The 19540-nt window shown below is 32.0% G+C and overlaps 3 protein-coding genes across 4 annotated transcripts; 1 reads left to right on the forward strand and 2 right to left on the reverse strand.

The window, feature by feature from the left end:
* Window positions 1–1732: 1732 nt before the first annotated feature.
* Window positions 1733–6596, reverse strand: LOC25482243 (protein NRT1/ PTR FAMILY 1.2). Its single transcript, XM_013610786.3, has 4 exons — window positions 6436–6596; window positions 5856–6073; window positions 3243–3784; window positions 1733–2629 (listed from the first exon to the last, which is right to left on the reverse strand). Exons 1-4 carry the CDS (start codon window positions 6521–6523, stop codon window positions 1768–1770), a joined length of 1710 nt encoding a protein of 569 aa, XP_013466240.2. The 5' UTR covers window positions 6524–6596; the 3' UTR covers window positions 1733–1767.
* A 3459-nt stretch (window positions 6597–10055) lies between these two features.
* LOC25482244 (uncharacterized) lies at window positions 10056–12259 on the forward strand. 2 transcript variants are annotated; one of them, XR_003013089.2, is made up of 2 exons: window positions 10056–10319; window positions 11426–12259. XR_003013089.2 is itself a non-coding variant. In XM_039833513.1 (2 exons), the coding sequence occupies exons 1-2, from the start codon at window positions 11139–11141 to the stop codon at window positions 11862–11864; spliced, it is 510 nt and encodes a 169-aa protein (XP_039689447.1). In that variant the 5' UTR covers window positions 11056–11138; the 3' UTR covers window positions 11865–12259. The 2 variants fall into 2 exon arrangements, 1 of the variants encoding a protein (XP_039689447.1); XM_039833513.1 differs by lacking the exon at window positions 10056–10319 and adding an exon at window positions 11056–11209.
* Window positions 12245–14899, reverse strand: LOC25482245 (protein NRT1/ PTR FAMILY 1.2). Its single transcript, XM_024774297.2, has 4 exons — window positions 14771–14899; window positions 14170–14387; window positions 13249–13790; window positions 12245–13152 (listed from the first exon to the last, which is right to left on the reverse strand). Exons 1-4 carry the CDS (start codon window positions 14847–14849, stop codon window positions 12294–12296), a joined length of 1698 nt encoding a protein of 565 aa, XP_024630065.2. The 5' UTR covers window positions 14850–14899; the 3' UTR covers window positions 12245–12293.
* Window positions 14900–19540: the final 4641 nt, after the last annotated feature.

The raw sequence follows: 19540 nt of genomic DNA on the forward strand, positions 1-19540 counted from the left end.
TGCAGAGATCCTTATACACAAACTACCTTATCCTTTTGAAAATGAAAATGGTTCTAACGTAACTTGTAAAATTGATGGAGAAGAGATGAAGTTTGAAAAGACGAGCACAAGTAAAAGTAGATCCGATTTAAATTGTGAATTAAATTTGAATTGCTAAGGTAAGAAAGTGTGTGACACATCTGTTGTAAAATTAGGCATCATATTATCTTTATAAATCATAATCAATATATAAATAAAAGAATCAATTAAATATAAACAAAAGAGAGATTAATAAACTTATCTCTTTTAAGATTGTTGTTGAACTAGATCACCGACCACAACTCTATCAACATCTTTGACAACCGAATCAAACCTACTACCGAATCAACTATCAAGATATGTAGAACGAACAAGCAGTGAGGTAGTCTGAGACGAGCTGATCACACTGTCTTTAAGAATTTTCCGCGTAATTATACATTAATCCTCAAGATTTAACAGACCTTTTTGATATAAAATCAAGGATGCAGAACTAGCAAGAATATATTTTCAGGAAGATGATAACCCAGAGTTGTGTTATAAGCTCATAGAAGAGAGCATTTTTTATATAGGTAGTGCACAAGTTTTCATATATATGTAAAATGGTGTTAAAAATTGTTTTATCTTGGTTCAGCATCTAATGATACGAGGGTGACTTTTCTATATTCTTCATGTCTAACAAAAACCGTCCTTTATCAATGCCAATTAAAATTGACAGTTATGAAAAAAAATGGAATTACAACATAGGAATAAGATATTTTTCTATATTTCTCAATTAAATATATGGGACACAAAATATTTGAAACTTTTGAAAAATTTACAACAACATCAACTCTTTTTTCAATTGCTTCATACTGCTTTAATACATCGTTATTATTAGAGTGAATCAGGGTAACACAAATGTTGATAAATTCTAGCTTTCTTGTAGCCAAGTCAATGACAACAATAATACCCTTTTGGTGGACTACAATACATTATATATTGTCCTTCAAAGTCACATGCAATATGTTCCAAAACTTACATCTCATTCTCCTTGCCCTTGTTCATGCCTCATTCGTTTTTTTTTTCTTCTCATAGCTATCATCATTCTCTTTAATTTTTCCTTCTTTTACTTGCATTCTCTCTGACACTCTAAACAATTCTCCTATTGGATTTGCACAATTATTTCTCTATTGTTTCTGAGTACTTTGAAATTTTTAAGGGTGATCTTAAGTACTTATTCTAATTAGCTCCATTCATCGAGGTGTTGATTTTTCCTTGGCTTCAAAACCCAGCCATAAACGCAAGTTTAACAAATTTTAAGTGAAGACACATCAAATATTCCACAAGTCACATTCATGTCTTGATGACTATACAATAAGACCACTCTCAATTCTCATATTTAAGGATACATAATTTAGCTAACGTTCTTACTTTTACTATTTATTAAAGAAAGAAAAGAAGATTGCTACACAAGCTACAACAATAATCTCTACTTCACCAAGTTTACTTGAGTCACAAGCTAGCTAGTATTAATTAGTTTAATCTAGTGTATTAGCATGTGATTAGGATTTGTGTACTTTATACTTTTCCTATAAATACCTATTGTACTATCTTTTTCATCTATGAGAAATGAGACTATTTTCTATCTTTAGCTTTCCATAACACTACTATTGTCAATATTTTTTTAAAAATATTTCGTGAATTTATTATATGAACAAAAAAAAAAAAAAGAATCTTCAACAAATATAGACTTTATTATTTCACCTCTTCCTAATTTTCTTCCACTTGACTTTCATTTTCTTCTCCCTTACAAGGTCCATAAGCCTTACTAAAACAAAGAAAAGCCAAAAAGTTGGCCAACATCAATCCAAAAAGAAGCCAATAATAGTAATCATAATGTCCCTTATTTATGTTACTAGAAACCCAACTTTCCTTTCCCTCACCTTTAGTAACATCATCAACAACACTCAAAATCAAACTAGCCATAACATTTCCAATTGACATACCTAATCCAGAAAGTGTTGATGCTACACTAGACATAGATTGAGGCAATTCACATATATAAAACTCATTTTGTCCAACACCATTAAAAGCTTCAGCAAAACCATCGAGAATTTGTCTAGGCAATAGCCACATAACTGACATGTTCACAACACCTTGTGGAAAATCTTGAAAGCCTTCATCAATTGCTAATTTTCTTCTTTTACCTTCTACAATTGCCAATGAAGATGTTGATAAACATATTCCTATTAATCCAATTCCCATTTTTTGTTTTACTCGGAGACGAGTCGTCGAACGTCTTAGTTTTGATGCTGAAGGGATTATGACACAATCATAGAGGACAATCCAAAGTACTGTAAAGAGGATCATGAATGTTGACATTGAAGCCGCGGGGATTTCAAAGTTCGAAAATATGTTACGGTTCATGGTGGATGCTTCCAATACAGAAAATGTTCCTTGACTAAAATTTATAGACATTATCATTCCTGTTGTCCAAATTGGAATGATTTTGATAATTGCTTTGAATGCTTCTACTTGATCTATTGTGCAAAGGCTCCATTGATTTTTTAATCTTCCATCTTGTGTAAGATCTTGTTGTGGATTTTTTATAAGGCATGCTTTGTTTAGAAACCTACCAATCAAATCATAAACCTAAGCCAATTAGCCATCACATATATCATCACTCTCAAAACAAGATCAAATAATGAGTTGATTATACAATTTAATAATTTAATTGATGTGCACCGGGAATGTAAAGATTGTTTACAGCGTCAACCAATGATAAACTATTTGGTCGTTAAAAACATTTTTCTTTAATCATATCCACTTTAAAACTCATAAAGAGGATAGTGTTTGATTCGTTGGCATATAAAAAATCTTTACACTGACGTTGCATCAAATTTATTCGCAAAGTTATTACTCGAATATATTATGAATGGTTGAAGTATATGACAAGAAAATGAGTGCATTACAAACTTAGTCCCTAAGAATGAAGAGCTTGACAATTTGGTTCCTAAAATAACCTAATTTTTTAAACGATCAATGAAATTGAAAATTCTCAATCATATAGTCCCACATGAACAATTTCATCACTAAATTGAAGAACATAAAAGGACTAATAAGATCTAGTACTTTTAATTTTTGGGATCTTTAGACTATTGTTAATTTTAATGACAAAATTGTCCGACAAGTGATTCACTACGAAAATACACTATTGGACACTTGAAAGGTTCGTAATTTGATACCTGAATTTATCACTCGGCATAAGCATTTCGGAATCGTTGTCACGATAGTACAGGCCATCATTTGAGACATTTGATGATGGTAAGTTGTGGTTTCTGTTTCTGTAAGACGCGACGACGACTCGAGCACACTCACTAATCACATTGCCTTTCGGTTCAACCTTAACATAGAGTGAAGAAGCTAAGAACAAAGACACCATAGATATGAACATGAAGACAACAGGGACACCAAATCCAATAATCCAACCAAAATTTTCTTGAATGTACGCCAAGATGGTCGTTCCAATTAAAACTGCAGCTGCTGTTAAAGCATAGCTCCAATTAAAGTAGCCCTCTATGATTCCTGCATCTTTTTCCTTGTCTAGTTGGTCAATGCCAAAGGCTAAGGAAGAGGCTCTTACACCACCAGCTCCAATGGAGATTAGGCATAGAGAAGAGTATAAGAAAGCAAGTTGTGATATTGTGGGAGAGTTGCAGCTCATATTCAATGGATCACAAGGACTTAGGTTGGGAATGGTAGCTGTTAGCCAAAGAAGTAGCATTCCCTATAGCGTGACACAAAATATATAAAAAACCAAAAATTAGTGATCCAAAATATATATACCAAAACGAAGTGATTAAACTCTTGTGTTTAATGAGCTCTGATTAGAGACAAATCGTTCGAGAGAATCTCAGTTTAAATCCTAGTTAGATCAATCATTTGTCATACTTCACTTACCTCTGGATCGAATTTCAAATTACGATGGTTTCTTTTCCTTGGAAACCGGAAGAATAAAACCAATAAAAGAAATATAACATGAAAATGTTCTTATGACGGATTTGGATTCTACACGGTGAACACATTTATTGATTTTGGTTGTTCAATCTCATATTAACCGTGAATATTATTTAAAGATAATTTGGTGAAGTAGTAATGTGAATCGACCGATCCCAAATCGATGGTTGAGATCAACTAATGTGTGTAACTTTGTACTTTTCTAAATGTAAACAGTTCATATCCATATATAAATAAAGAATACTACAAAAAAAATGAATGAACAAAGTGAAAAATGAATTGATCTAGTTGAGATCGAATAACTTTTCTGTTGTCAACGTTACAAATTTAGAGATATGAATATTTCTTGCACTTTTTTTTTTGTCAAGTAGCCTAGTGGTTAGATTCACACACATTATGTGTGGAGACGTGGGGAATCCAGGGTTCGAACCCCGGCCCCTGCACATAATGTCTCTGGTAGCTACCAACTAAGCTACACTCACATGACATTTCTTGCACTTAAATATAGTCATATTTGTTGGTTTATGTACCAAGGATGGAAACAGAAGGGGGCACCCGGGAGCTCCAACCCCTCCCTCCCCCAGAGGAAAAAAAAAAAAAAGGAAGAAAGAGAGTAAGAATATAATATGAGTGTGAGAGAGAAAGTTGTCCAAAAATTATCATAAAATTGTTGTATAAATATCTTTTATTTATTTTTAAGTGGGAAAGTTTGGTTTAGTCATTAAAATTCACTGTATTTCTGTGTTACATTCCTGGTTTTTTCTCTCGGCCATTTTTATTTTTTTTTACTAATTTCTCTTGGCCATAAATTAACATTACTTTGTGAAAGAATTAGTGCTCTATTAATATATTTGGGAATTAAAATATAGTAATTCAAATTACATTAAAAATTGACCGTGACACTCTCTTGGGGACAATGTAATTTAAATGTGACATTTATTATAAAATAAAGGAAGTGCTATTTTAATAATTTTGTCAAAAATATTTATGATATTTTAATTTTATATATTATTGATTATTTATAAATTTTCTAGCCCAATTCATTACATTTTTAAATTTGTCCTTGTTATGTACTTTGTTGTTATAAGATATTAACATGGTTAATGTGAATTTGTTCACAAATTCATTTTTTATTTTATTTTTAATCTTTAAATTTGTGTATTATCGATGTACTCTATCAATTTAAATGAATGAATATCGTATATTTTACAAAAAAGAAATGAAAAGCTAAATTAGATTGATAAGATAAAGACTTAAATGCATTTTTTGTTCCTATATTTTAAAAAATCAATGTTTTGGTCCCATGTTTAACTTTTTGTCCCAATCTCCTTTTAAAATCATTTTTATAATGACGTGACATACTCATTTCTGATTTGGGTATAAAGCATATTTTTACTCCCATGAATATTTAATACGGTCTAATAAAGTGTTTTCATGTTTTTTTTTTTAAGTAGTCTAATGGTTAGAATTCACATTTTCCATGATGAATAAGTGGGATGTCTAGGGTTCGAACCCCAACTCTACATATAATAATGTATGTCTCTACCAACTGAATTATGCTCACAGGGATAAGTGTTTTCATGTTTTATTTTTTTGACCCAAGTGTTTTCATGTTAATAGACCACATTTTGTCAACAAAAAAAAAAATGTTAATGGACCACATCTTAAAAAATTAACCAAAAATGAAATGAGTTCAAATTTCGGAAGATGAAAAAGTTTAAATGGGGATCAAAATACCGATATTTAAAATATGGAATCAAAACTTTATTTATTTTAAATAAAATAAAATAAAAAGATTAAAAGTGCATTTTAAGTCTAAAATGTATAAGAACGTAACTTACTAGTGAAGAGAGAAGAGATCCAAAGACAATGGTAAGGTAGCGACCAAAGTAGGAATCAGCAAGAAAAGCTCCAACAATTGGTGTGAAACTAGTAGCAGCTGACCAGAGGAGGATCACATTGGTAGCTGCAGCAGCTTCCATCTCATAATGTCTTGTTAAATACAGAATCATGTTTGGCAATATTCCAAAACTTGCCATTTTCTCAAATGCCTGGTTTGCTGCCAAAACAAAAGAAATTCATCATCATAAAATATTTCAAAAGTATGGCGCAACAACGGATAAATACTTAAAAATCACTCAAAACCCTATGAAGATGGTGGTTTAATGTGCGTCAGGTCCACAAAAAAGTAAGAAAATATAAATATGAGTTGAGTTGAGACGACATATTTGTTTTTCTTGTTTTTGTTAAATTGACATCGAGTCAGTCACGATCTCAACCATGAAGACAATATTAACTTCTATTTTCAAAAGAAAAACTATTTTTAATAAAATTTTGAACAATTTCTAAATATTGGTGCATCATGGATCAATTGTATAATATGAAACATTACATTGTATCAAATGAAATGAGTTATGTTACCTATGATGAAGGGTAAGGTTCTGAATCCACCCTTTGGATTTCTAATGTTAATTAGAGGCTCTTCTTCTTCGTTCACCATATCTTCCATGTTTGAATAAACAAAAGAAGTGAGAGTTAGAAAGTTCAAAGGTTGACACAAACATATGTAGTTCTATAGTTTCTTAATTGTCGTTGTCCTTATGTCCTATAGCTTGAAGACACGAGAACCGCGTGGAGAGAACTATTAACTTCCTTACATGCAAGTCCCAAATATTAACTCGAGATAAAATAAAAAATAACAATAAATAAAAATAAAAAATAAAAGAGAAAAGAATTATTTGTTAATTTTTTTTCCCTAATTTTTCGTTTTAATTTTTCTAAAAATATTCTTCAACTTTTACGTATGTACACTAACACTAAGATTTATAAGTGTTGATATTGCTCCTCATTTTATAAATCTTAGTGTTAGTGTAGGTAGGTAGTGTTACAAATAAAATGGTTAAATATCTTCTTTTTTTTTTATAAATATATCAATTTTTCGTATTACTCTCTTTAAAAAAAATCAACTTTTACTCTCTATAAAATTTTCAATTTATTTTTTGTATTTTTTTAATGAAATTGTGCAGAATTGTGTATAATATTGTAAAAATATTTCTAAATAAATTATAATTTTTTTTAATAAAACATAAATTAAATATGAATTGTTAACCGCAAAAAAATATAAAAAATTCATATTTAATTCATGTTTTGTTAAAAAATTCTAAATTTTTTTTGGAGAGTTTCTTATAATAATATTATAAATTTTTCCTGCAAAATTTTATTCAAAATATGAATTTAATTTAAAGGAGAAAACAAAAGTGAAGTTAAAACAAAATTAGAGAATTAAAAATTGAAGAAAATCTTTAGAAGGACTAAAACAAAAAATTAATATATGTATAAGGATAAAAAATATATTTAACCTTTTTATTTTTAGGCTTAATTACCTTTTTGGTCCTCTAACTATTTAATTGGTATCGGATTGACCCTCTAACTAAAAATTGATTTATTTCGATCCTCTAAGTTTTTCAGTGTTACTACATTTAGTCATTTATGTTAGCTTTATTCAAATAAACATTAGGGTTTGTGTTATGTGGGTACCTGATGTAACGCCCACTTTTATTTAATTAATTATTTAATCGAGTTTAGACGATTATATTATATTTATATAATATATGTGTGAATTTTGTTGATTTATGACGATTTAGATGATTCGGATGATTTTGATGAGTTATGATTTGTGATGAGATTATGAGACTTATTTTGTTGTTAAATAAAATAAGATTTGAAAATAAAATAAAATATTTAGTTGAGGGCTGTTTTGAGATTTTAGAGAGTTTTGGGGGAGAAAGTGAGATAAGATAAGAAATTGGGAAGAGATATAAAAAGGAAAGACCTAGATTTTAGAAAACGTTTTGTACGTACGACTGTTTTTGGAGAAAAGGAGGAAAAACCAAGAGAAGAGCAAAAGAGACCTAAGGGCTGCGATGTCTGCAAAATAAGGTAAGGGTGAGACTAACTCTACAATTTTATTAGTCATGTAATTCATCCGGTTGTAATTAGCAAGAATTAGGATTGATTTGGAGAAATTGAAAACTAGGTCAAATTCTTAGAATTAATGATTAAACGGTGAAAATTGATTAGATTGATGTAGAAACTGTCCTTTGACCTTATAATATGTTTAGAATGAATTCTGGAATTGAAATTAGGCTTAGAACCATGAGATTAGATGAATTTTCGTAGAAAACTGCATTTTGCCCGAGCCAACATTCATCGCTCGCCTTGGCGAAGGATGATCCTCGCCTCGCGAGGGATGAAGTTCATCGCTCGCCACGCGAGCCACTTCCCTTCGCCTCGCGAGTTGCATGTCGCAGCTCGCCATCGCGAACAACCTTTCTCGTCATAGCGAGCATGACCAGAGAGCATGTTGGATTTCGTAATTTGGACTTTTGAGTTGAACCTTAGATGCTTTTGAGTGCCTTTAGACGTGTATTAAAGATTAGAGGATGATTTAGAACAAGATTGAACCTGGATTAGCTTAGAACAACTTTAGTTGAAAATCTGGCTTGTACTCGCCATGGCGAGCAGATGCTCTCGCCTCGCGAACACTTCCAGAACTGAGTGCTTTTGAGAACGTCGTGACCTGAGTTGCTTGGATTGGTTAGGAATGGAACTTTAGGTAGTAGTGAAACCTATATAAGATGTTAAATGAAATCTGTGAAGCTGTTATGAACTATTAAGCTAATTATGATGTGATTTATTGATTAATTGCATTACTTGAGATATTATTGAATAATCAAGATGTTGTTGAAATGAATTGATAATTATGAAGTTATGTTGTTGTTGTGATCTGCTTGTGCTGTTATTGTTATTTAACTATGATGCATGAGTCTATACAAGATGATGTTGAACTCCAAATTATTGGATGTATATTGAGATGTTGATTAAGATGATTGAGTCCATGCATTAGCGTACATATGTTGGGGGCTCATGCCCTGGAGCCTTGTCCTCACCACGATGGAGCTTTAGCTCAAAATAATTGTTGGGGGCTTATGCCCTGAAAGTATATTAATACTAAACTGTTGGGGTCTCATGTCCTGAATTGGTACCACATGCATATAAGAGGTTTAGGTTGCATTGTCGCATTGTCGCATTGTTGAGTCAAAAGATGTTATGTTGTTGATGATGATTGAATGAAGTGATGACTTGATATTATATTATCAATGATACTATGATTGTTTAAGATGTATATGTTGTTAATTATGATTTGTTGAATTATATTGATTAATATTATTGTTTTGTGAAATCTCACCCCTTTTGCTTGGAAATGTTGCTCTTCGTATGAGTAACTTGCAGATGATCGAGCTTAGTGTGCAGTTTGCTGTCGTGAGTGGTCTTGCCTCACTGAGTCGTCTAGGTCGCTCTGATACGTAACGGGATGGGGTTTATGTTATGCATGCTTCATTTCCTTTACGTGGTCATTTATGATACTTTATGATGTTGATTAACTTATTTGAGATATTTTGATGGGGCCTACGTGCCGAAACGATTTATGGATTTTCGAATTAACTCCGCTGCAATGTTTGAGATATTTTATTGAAAGTTAAATTGTTATTTAACTGTTTTGCGATTATATTTGAATGTGATATCCCGTTTATGATGTTTATTCTGATAATTGTTTAAAATTTTTATATTGGGAAAACGGGGTGTTACACCTGACCTCCTGTTTCACACATACATATGAACTATAACATTTACCAATAATATCAGTTACTATTTATTCATAATACCTTAACAAGACATATGACCAAAATGATACTAATAAATAAAGTTAGAGGACCCACATAACACAACTCTTAACGTTTATTTGAATAAAGCTAACAGAAAGGACTAAATGTAGTACCGATGAGAAACTTAGAGGACCGAAATAAATCAATTTTTAGTTAGAGGACCAATCCGATACCAATTAAATAGTTAGATGACCAAAAATGTAATTTAGCCTTATTTTTAATTCTTATAATAAAAAATCTTATTTTTTAATTTTCGTAAAAAAATTGTCAGGATCTTTTGGCTTGATCAAATTTTTCATCAGCATTTTCTTGGTATTTGTGAAATTTTTCGTAAACATTTTTTGCTTGTTGAGATTAAAAACTCACAAGGGAGTCACAGTGATTATAACTGAGTTGATATGGATATAGATTGTTATACACAGGGTTTGAACTCTGGATACCTCTTTTGTTCATCTTGTAAAATGTGAATTTTAGCTATTACCAAAACCCTCGTTTTGCTTTTAACTCTCATTCGTAGCTCAAGCACTCCAATTCTCACTGAAGTGAACTCAAATCCGACCAACACACACTGCCTGCTTTGTACGTTCCTCGTAATTCTTCACTTTCGTTATTTTTTTGGTTTTTTTTTTGTTTCACTATTGTTATTACATTGAACTTATTCGACACCCATTACTGATCATGAAAAAAACAATATTGACTTATGAATTTTGAACTTATCTACTGATATTTGTGAGATTGTTTGAGCGAACTGTTCATGGAAACAGTTTATGACATGTCCATAACATGTTTCAGCTTCCATAAGCTCTAAAAAATAGCTTATAAAAACAATGAGTAAATGGTCACTTTAGTCTATCTCTCCGTTGTCATATAGATTTCTGACCCTGACTCAGTATTAAATATAAAAAAGCTCTGACTTGTATGAAAATCATTTTAATGAATATTATTTTTATTTTCAATTTTTTTTTTGTTCATTAGAAAGAGTGGTAATTTGATCCATTTAGCCGGTGTCACTTAGTGAGATGGGATAAAGTTTAGTTGTTGTTGTTGTTGTAGAAGGAGCGGTAAATACCACGTGAAACTCACTCACTCACAAATGGAAAGTCTTGAGTTCGAACCTGGGACACCACGGATATCTGGCCTAACAATTTTGGAATTTGTCAATTGAGTTAGGATTAATGGATAATTTATATCATTTTTAATACAGAAATTGCTTATACTTAATACTTAATTTACACAACAAACACTTTTGCTATAAGCTATAAGCACTTAATTAAGTTCTTTATCTAAATAGGGTCAAACCAAGTTGCTTGGGCTCCCGTGGCAAGGAGCTCCTTCCAAGGACGTACCCGGGGAATATCGGGTTCGTTTCCCAGGGGGAACAACACTTGGCCAGTGCGCATGCCTCTACGCACGAGCCGGATTAGTCGTCCACCGTTGGTGGGTCGGAAACCGGTGCGAAAGCCAAAAAAGTAAATACATAGGGTCTTCATTTATAATGAAATTTATGTATACCTTTAGGAGAATTTCAGACTTGAATCCAGCTTTTGTTTGAACTATTTTCATTTATTGTGTGAAGTTCCATTATTTGGCTTTCTGTTTAATGTAAATTTGTGGATACTGTTTTCCTTAAGATATCAATTGTAGCTCTAAAATTGACTGTTTCTGTTTTTTATTAATGTTTTCAGTGAGTTTTTCTTTCCCCTCTCAAAGGAGGATATGAGTCAGAATTTGAAAAGTCCTAATCCGGACGATAAAGAAACAAGGTTAGAAAGGCGATGGAAGAGACGGGAAGCGATGAATGATAGTTTGAAGCACAATCATGTTGCTAGTGCCACAAAGACACCTGCGGAGATTTGTGAAAATACCACAATTTTAATAGACGAAAGTGATCATACGATAGATGATGATACAAATGAAGATTGTGAAATACTTTTGGGTGAATGTACCGGTGTCAACGATGAAGTGGAGGCAGATTACAAATCCTTGTTGGCTAAATATAGTCCTGTTATTGAAACTGATAGTGCTAGTAATCATATTGATGGTTCAGACATTGTTGAAGTCGAGGCAGATTACGGATCCTTGTTGGCTAAATATAATCCTATTATTGACAGACAGTTCTGGTAATCATATTGATGGTTCAAACACTGATGAAGTAGAGGCAGATTACGGATCCTTGTTGGCTAAATATAATCTTATTATTGACACTGACAGTGCTAGTAATCATATTGATGGTTCGAAAATTGATGAAGTGGATGCAGATGCAGATTACAGATCCTTTTTGCGAAAGGAGTAGATGTTGTCAATTGACTGAAGCTTTGGTGAAAGGAGTTTAAAGTAAATACTCAAGGGGTTTGATTGTTGAGCATGTTACATTTATGATTTTAGGTTTCTGGTGTGAAGAATAAAAATCAACAATCTTGTTTTACCTTATTATTTGCTTTGCTTATGTATTAGAGAATCCATGTATTTTGTATTATGGGACCAAAAGATCAATGAAAATTTTGTATGATATCAACAAATATAGACTTTATTATATATTTATATCACCTATTCCTAATTTCCTTCCACTTGACCTTCATTTTCTTCTCCCTTACAAGGTCCATAAGCCTTACTAAACCAAAGAAAACCCAAAAAATTGGCCAACATCAATACAAAAAGAAGCCAATAATAGTAATCATAATGTCCCTTATTTATGTTACTAGAAACCCAACTTTCCTTTCCCTCACCTTTAGTAACATTATCAACAACACTCAAAATCAAACTTGCCAAAACATTTCCAATTGACATACCTAATCCAGAAAGTGTTGATGCTACACTAGACATAGATTGAGGCAATTCACATATATAAAACTCATTTTGTCCAACACCATTAAAAGCTTCAGCAAAACCATCAAGAATTTGTCTAGGCAATAGCCACATAACTGACATGTTCACAACACCTTGTGGAAACTCTATAAAGCCTTCATCAATTGCTAATTTTCTTCTTTTACCTTCTACAATTGCTAATGAAGCTGTTGAGAAACATATTGCTAATAGTCCAATTCCCATTTTTTGTTTTACTCTTAATCGAGTCGGTGAACGTCTTAATTTTGATGCTGAAGGGATTAAAACACAATCATAGAGGACAAGCCATAGTACAGTAAAGAGAACCATGAATGTTGCCACTGAAGCTGCGGGGATTTCGAAGTTCGAAGTAATGTGGCGGTTCATGGAGGATGCTTCTAGTACATAAAATGTTCCTTGACTCATATTAATATACATTATCATTCCTGTTATCCAAATTGGGATGATTTTGATCATTGCTTTGAATGCTTCTACTTGATCTATTGTGCAATGGCTCCATTGGTTTTGAAGTTCTCCATCTTGGTTGTAATCTTGTGGATTTTTTATAAGGCATGCTTTGTTTAGAAACCTTTCAATCAAATCACATATGAAAGCCGGTTAGTGATCACAAAGCACTCTAAAAATAGGATCAGATAATGAGTTGAATGGTTCATAAATTTGATACCTGAATTTATCAGTTGGCATAAGCTTTGCAGAATCCTTGTCAGAAAAGTACATGCCATCATTGAAGACATCTGGTGATGGTGATTTGAGGTTTCTGTTTCTGTAAGACGCGATGACAACTCGAGCAAACTCACTAATCACATTGCCTTTTGGTTCCACCTTAACATAGAGTGAAGAACCTAAAAAGAAAGACACCATAGATATGAACATGAACACAACAGGTACACCAAATCCAACCATCCAACCAAAAATTTCTTGAATATATGCCAAAACGGTCATTCCAGTTAGGACTGCAGCTGCTGTTAAAGCATAGGTCCAATTAAAGTAGCCCTCTATGATTCCTGCATCTTTTTCCTTGTTTAGTTGATCAATGCCAAAGGCTAAAGAGGAAGCTCTTACACCACCAGCTCCAATGGAGATTAAGCATAGAGAAGAGTATAAGAAAGCAAGCTGTGATGTTGTGGGAGAGTTGCAGCTCATAGTGATAGGATCACAAGGACTTAGGTTTGGAATCATAGTTGTTAGCCAAAAAAGTAGCATTCCCTATAGTGAGACACATAATAATATAAGTAACCAAGAAGTATTGGTCCAAAATAAATATACAACATGAAAATGTTATTACAGTGGATTTGGATTGAACTCATAGTAACACGTTTATTGATCTTGGTCATTCGATTTCAAATCAACGGTGGTGAAGATTATTTAAAGCTAATATGGTGGAAGTGCAATCTAAATAAATAAAGAATACTAGAAAAAATTGAGGAGCAAAAATGAAAAACAAAATAGATTTCTAAGATAAATCTAAGAATTTGGGGATCAACTCAACTGAGCAAAACAGCTGATTTGTAAGGTAAGGACTATCCACCAGTTACACACACATTGTCAAACCGTATCTAATTCTTAACAATAAAAACGAACTTACAAGTAAATTGAGAAGCAAGCCAAAGACGATGGTAGGGTAGCGGCCAAAGTAAGAATCAGCAAGAAAAGCACCAAGAATTGGTGTGAAATTAGTAGCTGCTGACCAGAGGAGGATCACATTGGTAGCTACAGGAGTTTCCATCCCATAATGTCTTGTTAAATACAGAATCATGTTTGGCAATATTCCAAAACTTGCCATTTTCTCAAATGACTGGCTCGCTGCCAAAACAAAGGAAAATAAATCACTTGAAACTCATTTTTTGTCGATAATTAAAATTTTATTGATAATAGTCCAAACTCAGCATCAAAGTGAGCTAACTCTATCCACCTTTTATGATAATGTAATATTGATCCACATACATTTATATCACTTTTGACGACATTCAACGAACATGCCACTTGACCAAACAAGTAAGTAAGTCTTGAAAAATACATATTTATTTTTCCTTGTGGAAGAGAAATCAACTTCAAATATGAAAGAAATGATAATGTATCATGGATCAATTATGAAAGTGATCCAAAATAGAATTTGCATGAATTATAATATATGATATATGATATGATGAAGAATTAAATTGTACCAAATAAGTTGTATTACTTACTTATGATGAAAGGTAAGGTTCTGAAGCCACCCTTTGGGTTTGTAACACTAATTAGAGGCTCTTTCAACGTACTTCCCATTTCTGAACAAACTAAAGAAACTGACACAAAGATTAGTTAGAAAGTACATACATTACCAACAAAAACATAAGTAGTGTACATGAGTTGACACGAAGTGTTCAACGTAGTTTGTTTATTTGTCACGCAGCACCCTATTTTAAGAGTTACTTGACACAAAACCATACATGTGTCCTGTATTTATACTGTATTTGTCCTTGCCTACCTATTTGACACACCATCGTTAATATAGATGTATTTGAAAATACGATGACACTTTGTGGTTTTTACTACTTATTGACAACTTTATTGACTATAATAATTAAATAATTAAGTTTCATTATTATTTGGATATTGCTTTAACTACATGTTAAAAAGATATAATATTTTATCTTATATAAATAAGAAAATCTTATGCGATATAAATATTGTCTTTGCTCTTGCCTCATTGTTTGACACGTCACCATTAATAGAGATATATTTGGAAATACAGTGACATTTTTCAGCTATTAACAACTTTATTTGACCGTAATAATCATATATGTTTCATTACCCTTTGGTTATTGTTTTAAACTCACATTTTGTTCTCTAACTATGGGATATCATGTTTGTACCACTACTTCATGTGACAAATCTTATATAAAAAATAAGAAAATTTTATATTTGTCCTTGCCTCCCATTTGACACACACCATTATTGGAGATTTATTTGAAAATAAAATGTACTTCCTCCGTCCCAAATTGTATGACGTTTTGGCCATTTCACACGTATTAAGAAATGTAATTAATATTGTGTGGGGAAGAGAAATTATGAGTTATTTTACAAAATTATCCATAATAAATGGTATGGAAAAGATAAATGAAATAATTGAAAGAAGAGAGAGTAATTAATAGATAAGGATATAATAGAAAAAATAACATTAATATTTCATTGGTATTGTAAAGCGACATATAATTTAGGACAAATTTTTTTTTCCAAAGCGACATACAATTTGGGACAGAAGGAGTGTAAGGAAATCCTATACAATGAAAATCTTATTGTCTTGTCCTTGCCCCCGCATTTGACACACCACTATTAATGGGGGTATATTTGAAAATAAAATGATATTTTTCAATGTTTTACAGCTTCATTCACTATTTTTCATCATTTTAACAACTTTATTGACTATAATAATAATAATATATGTGTTCATTTCCCTTTGGATATTACTTTAAACTTACATTTTGTTTTCTAACTATGGGATAACATGTTTGTAGCATTTTGTTTTCTAATTATGGGATACCACTACATATCAGAAAAATCTTATATCATATCTCAATATGAATAAAAAAACATTTACAACAGAAATTTTATCTTTGTCCTTCATCCCCATTTGATATTGTCGCGGTGATTTTTGGAGATCAAGCTATTGATTAGCGATGACTCATAAATTTAGGTTTACCATCGAGCTTTAATTTTTTCTAAGGGAAAGGGGAAAAAGTTCGAATAAACCCATAATTTTTAGTGATTTAAGGTTCGAGGGTTAGTTACGTAAAGAGAAGGTATTATCACCTTAAACGTCTATAATATTCTATAGGATCTCTTGCATTTATTTATTTTTGGCTAAAAATTATTATTATTTGCTTGCAAAAAAGGGATTAGTGTGATGAGGGAAAGAAAATATTTTTTATTATTTTTTGATTTGCAAAGACAAAGTCTTTTGCCTACGTATCCGTGAGGGATCAAAACTACGTAGTTCGGGGTAAAAAGCCAAGTGATTTGTTTGATGTTTTTTATTATTTTTTGAAAAGGTTTTAAAAATAAAAGTAAATGGCAAAGAGAAAATTTGTTTGTTTTTTAAGAAAAGGGTTTAAATATATTAAAATGGATTAAAAATTTAAGAAAATTAAAATAGAAAAATCTCTTGATAAAAATCAAGGTTTTTTTTAGAAAAATATTTCTTTTTTGAAATTGGTTTTTTGGACTATTTGAATGCTTTTTGATTTGTTTTATTTATTTTTTAAAGCCTAAAAATTAAAATGACGATGAATTAAATGCAAGAGAATTCTGTAGTGAAACTAGATCAAAACGAATCATCTTCCCTTGGATAATAAAACTAGACCTAATATTTTTTTGTATTTTTTTATATTTAAGAACTAAATAAATAATGAAGTAAAGACAATGCATATTTTTCTTTATATTTACAATTTCCCTAAAATACATTCTAATTGCAAATTAATAAATAACAAAATTAAAATGCTATCAAATAAATAAACAATGAAAAAAAAATAAAATAAATAAAAAGTGGACCAAAAACGAACCAAAAAATGAGGTATTATAAAATACCTCTCACGGACAATAAACTAAATAGGGACTATGGTCTTAAGAACATTCTTAAAATCCGAAGGGACGGAAAAAGAGGGAGAAGAAAAGAATAGCTCTTCAACAAAAGCTAAAGGAGGGAGAAGAGAGAAAAATTCTTTGACAACTCAAGAGAACTTTGAGTACAAGTGATGAATAAGAGCTCTATTTATGGGTGAGGAGTCAAATATGAGTTTTAGATCCAAAATTAATAGTTTGACTAAGATCATTTGACTGATACAAAATTAATAGTTTGACCTCACCTCATAAATGAGCAATAATTGAGAATGTTGACTTGAGGAAGAAAAATAAAATAAAAAAGAACTAAAAAAAAAAGAAATAGAAAAGGAAAAGAAAAACATAATAATAAATGGTAAACAAAAAAGATAAAAAATAAAAGGCTTAATTGCACTTTTGGACCCCTATCTTTTCAAAAGTTGCGGTTATGGACCCTTAACTAATTTAAATACAAAACAGCCCCCTATGTTTTGATTCTTTGGCAGTTTTGGACCCCCAAGGCAAAAAAAAAATAAAAATTTGACACATGGCACCTCACTTAGGGTGCCACGTCAGCGTTGACCGAGTCAACAATGGACTGGGGGTCCAAAACTGCCAAAGAATCAAAACATAGGGGGCTGTTTTGTATTTAAATTAGTTAAGGGTCCATAACCGCAACTTTTGGAAAAATAGGGGTCCAAAAGTGCAATTAAGCCAAAATAAAAAGACTAAAATAAAAAAAATAAAAAAACCAAGAATAAAATAAAAAATAAATCCTAAATAGAACAAAAAATTAGGTGTTTCAAACTTAATCTAATAACCATACTTGACCTTAGGCATATCAGTAGCAAGCATTAACAGTTCACACAAATTAAATAACTATATGAGTCTTAAATGATAACTTAACAAGCTTACAAACCGTGTGTTATCTTTTAATTTTTGTTGGTTGGTAATTGGTATGAGTAACTCTTGCCTCCTTAGATGAAGTTAATATGATATATCTGGGAAATACCAAGAGTTGTGTTGTATCCCCAATACAAAAATAAAAAAAATAAAAAAAACTGAAATAATAATAATTGTGGTATGAGAATTTGAAGGATCGGTAGTTCTTTTTGTTTTTTTTTAGCAACGTCAAAATTAATTTATATCATTCAATAATAAAGTTTTCAAACTAGACGGTACATCAGAGAAAATATGGGGGCTAGGGTGGGATAAGGAAACTCTAGCTATGTTATGAGCTACCTTATTTGCTTACCTCCTTACAAAACGCATAGAAAAGTTAGCGTGGAAAGACAAAAGTTGTTTACAATAAAAAATAATCTCACCAAGTTCATTGTGGGGGTTGACACTAGAGTTCACAACATCCACCACAATTTTGCAATCAGATTCGAAGATAACAGATTACATGCCTCGAGCAATAGCCAGTTTGACTGCTTCAAGAAGTCCGGTAGCTTCCGCCTCAGATGGAGTGACGCTAAGAAACTCATAATTAGACAAGCCAAGCAGAAAATGACCCATGGAGTCTCTGAAGCATAAACCATAGCCCATGATAGAGTTATTGTTAAACAACGTGCAGTCAACATTACATTTAACAAATGTCAGCGGAGGCTTCTCCCACAATGCATCATGTGTTATTTCTTGCACCGGATTGTTTGCTTGTTGCATATAGGTCCATTCATAGAGTGTGTCTCTTGCTCGATTACAAACCACAAGCGACGGTGTATCAACATTGTCCCAAAGTTTTCTATTCCGACATTTCCAAAGGCTCCATAGAGTCATAGCTACCAATGCCACTTGAGAAATGGATAACCTGTCAAAAAAAGTGAACAACATAGAGGGGAAATCACTGGCAGTGACGAAGATCCCGAACAAGATTATCCAGCTTCAGTAATTTCCAGCAGTTTGTTGCCTTAGAGCAAACAAAAAAGATGTGCATTTGTGTTTCCGCTAATTCATTACACACCACACAAGTATCGTCGCAAGGGATCCCCTTTTGCACAAGTCGGGACCTTGTTGGAAGGCATTGGTGTACAAGACGCCAAATGAAGGAACGAACACGCGGTGGTGCCTTCAACTGCCATATTCGGCCCCAGTCAATATTCTGCTGCACATTATTTGTCTCGGCTGCAAGGGTTATGCAACTATTATAAGCAGATTTGACAGAATAGGATCCGTCGGTAGTTCTTTTTGATATATATATAAATATAAATAATAACTCTGAAAAAGTGTAATATACTATACGGGCCGACTTGATAGACTTTTTTTATAAGTCTAAGCCCGGCCTATTTAAATTAGGGTCTCGCTAACCAGTGCCCTAAGGGCAATGGTTAAGGATTTCATTGATAGAAAAAAGAAAAAAAAACTTTGTCTTGAAAATA

This window comes from Medicago truncatula, chromosome 1, assembly GCF_003473485.1.
Source record: "Medicago truncatula cultivar Jemalong A17 chromosome 1, MtrunA17r5.0-ANR, whole genome shotgun sequence".
Taxonomy (NCBI): domain Eukaryota; kingdom Viridiplantae; phylum Streptophyta; class Magnoliopsida; order Fabales; family Fabaceae; genus Medicago; species Medicago truncatula.

Bases quoted from the DNA above. Each gene is read 5' to 3' on its own strand.
- LOC25482243 (XM_013610786.3), bottom strand. From the start codon at position 6,523: ATGGAAGATATGGTGAACGAAGAAGAAGAGCCTCTAATTAACATTAGA. The intron at 6,074-6,435 runs GTAACATAACTC...TTGTTTTGGCAG, and splicing joins AACCTTACCCTTCATCATAG to CAAACCAGGCATTTGAGAAA. The intron at 3,785-5,855 runs GTAAGTTACGTT...GTCACGCTATAG, and splicing joins GATCTCTTCTCTCTTCACTA to GGAATGCTACTTCTTTGGCT.
- LOC25482244 (XM_039833513.1), top strand. From the start codon at position 11,139: ATGCCTCTACGCACGAGCCGGATTAGTCGTCCACCGTTGGTGGGTCGG. The intron at 11,210-11,425 runs GTAAATACATAG...TAATGTTTTCAG, and splicing joins CCGGTGCGAAAGCCAAAAAA to TGAGTTTTTCTTTCCCCTCT.
- LOC25482245 (XM_024774297.2), bottom strand. From the start codon at position 14,849: ATGGGAAGTACGTTGAAAGAGCCTCTAATTAGTGTTACAAACCCAAAG. The intron at 14,388-14,770 runs GTAAGTAATACA...TTGTTTTGGCAG, and splicing joins AACCTTACCTTTCATCATAA to CGAGCCAGTCATTTGAGAAA. The intron at 13,153-13,248 runs GTATCAAATTTA...TTTGATTGAAAG, and splicing joins ATGCCAACTGATAAATTCAG to GTTTCTAAACAAAGCATGCC.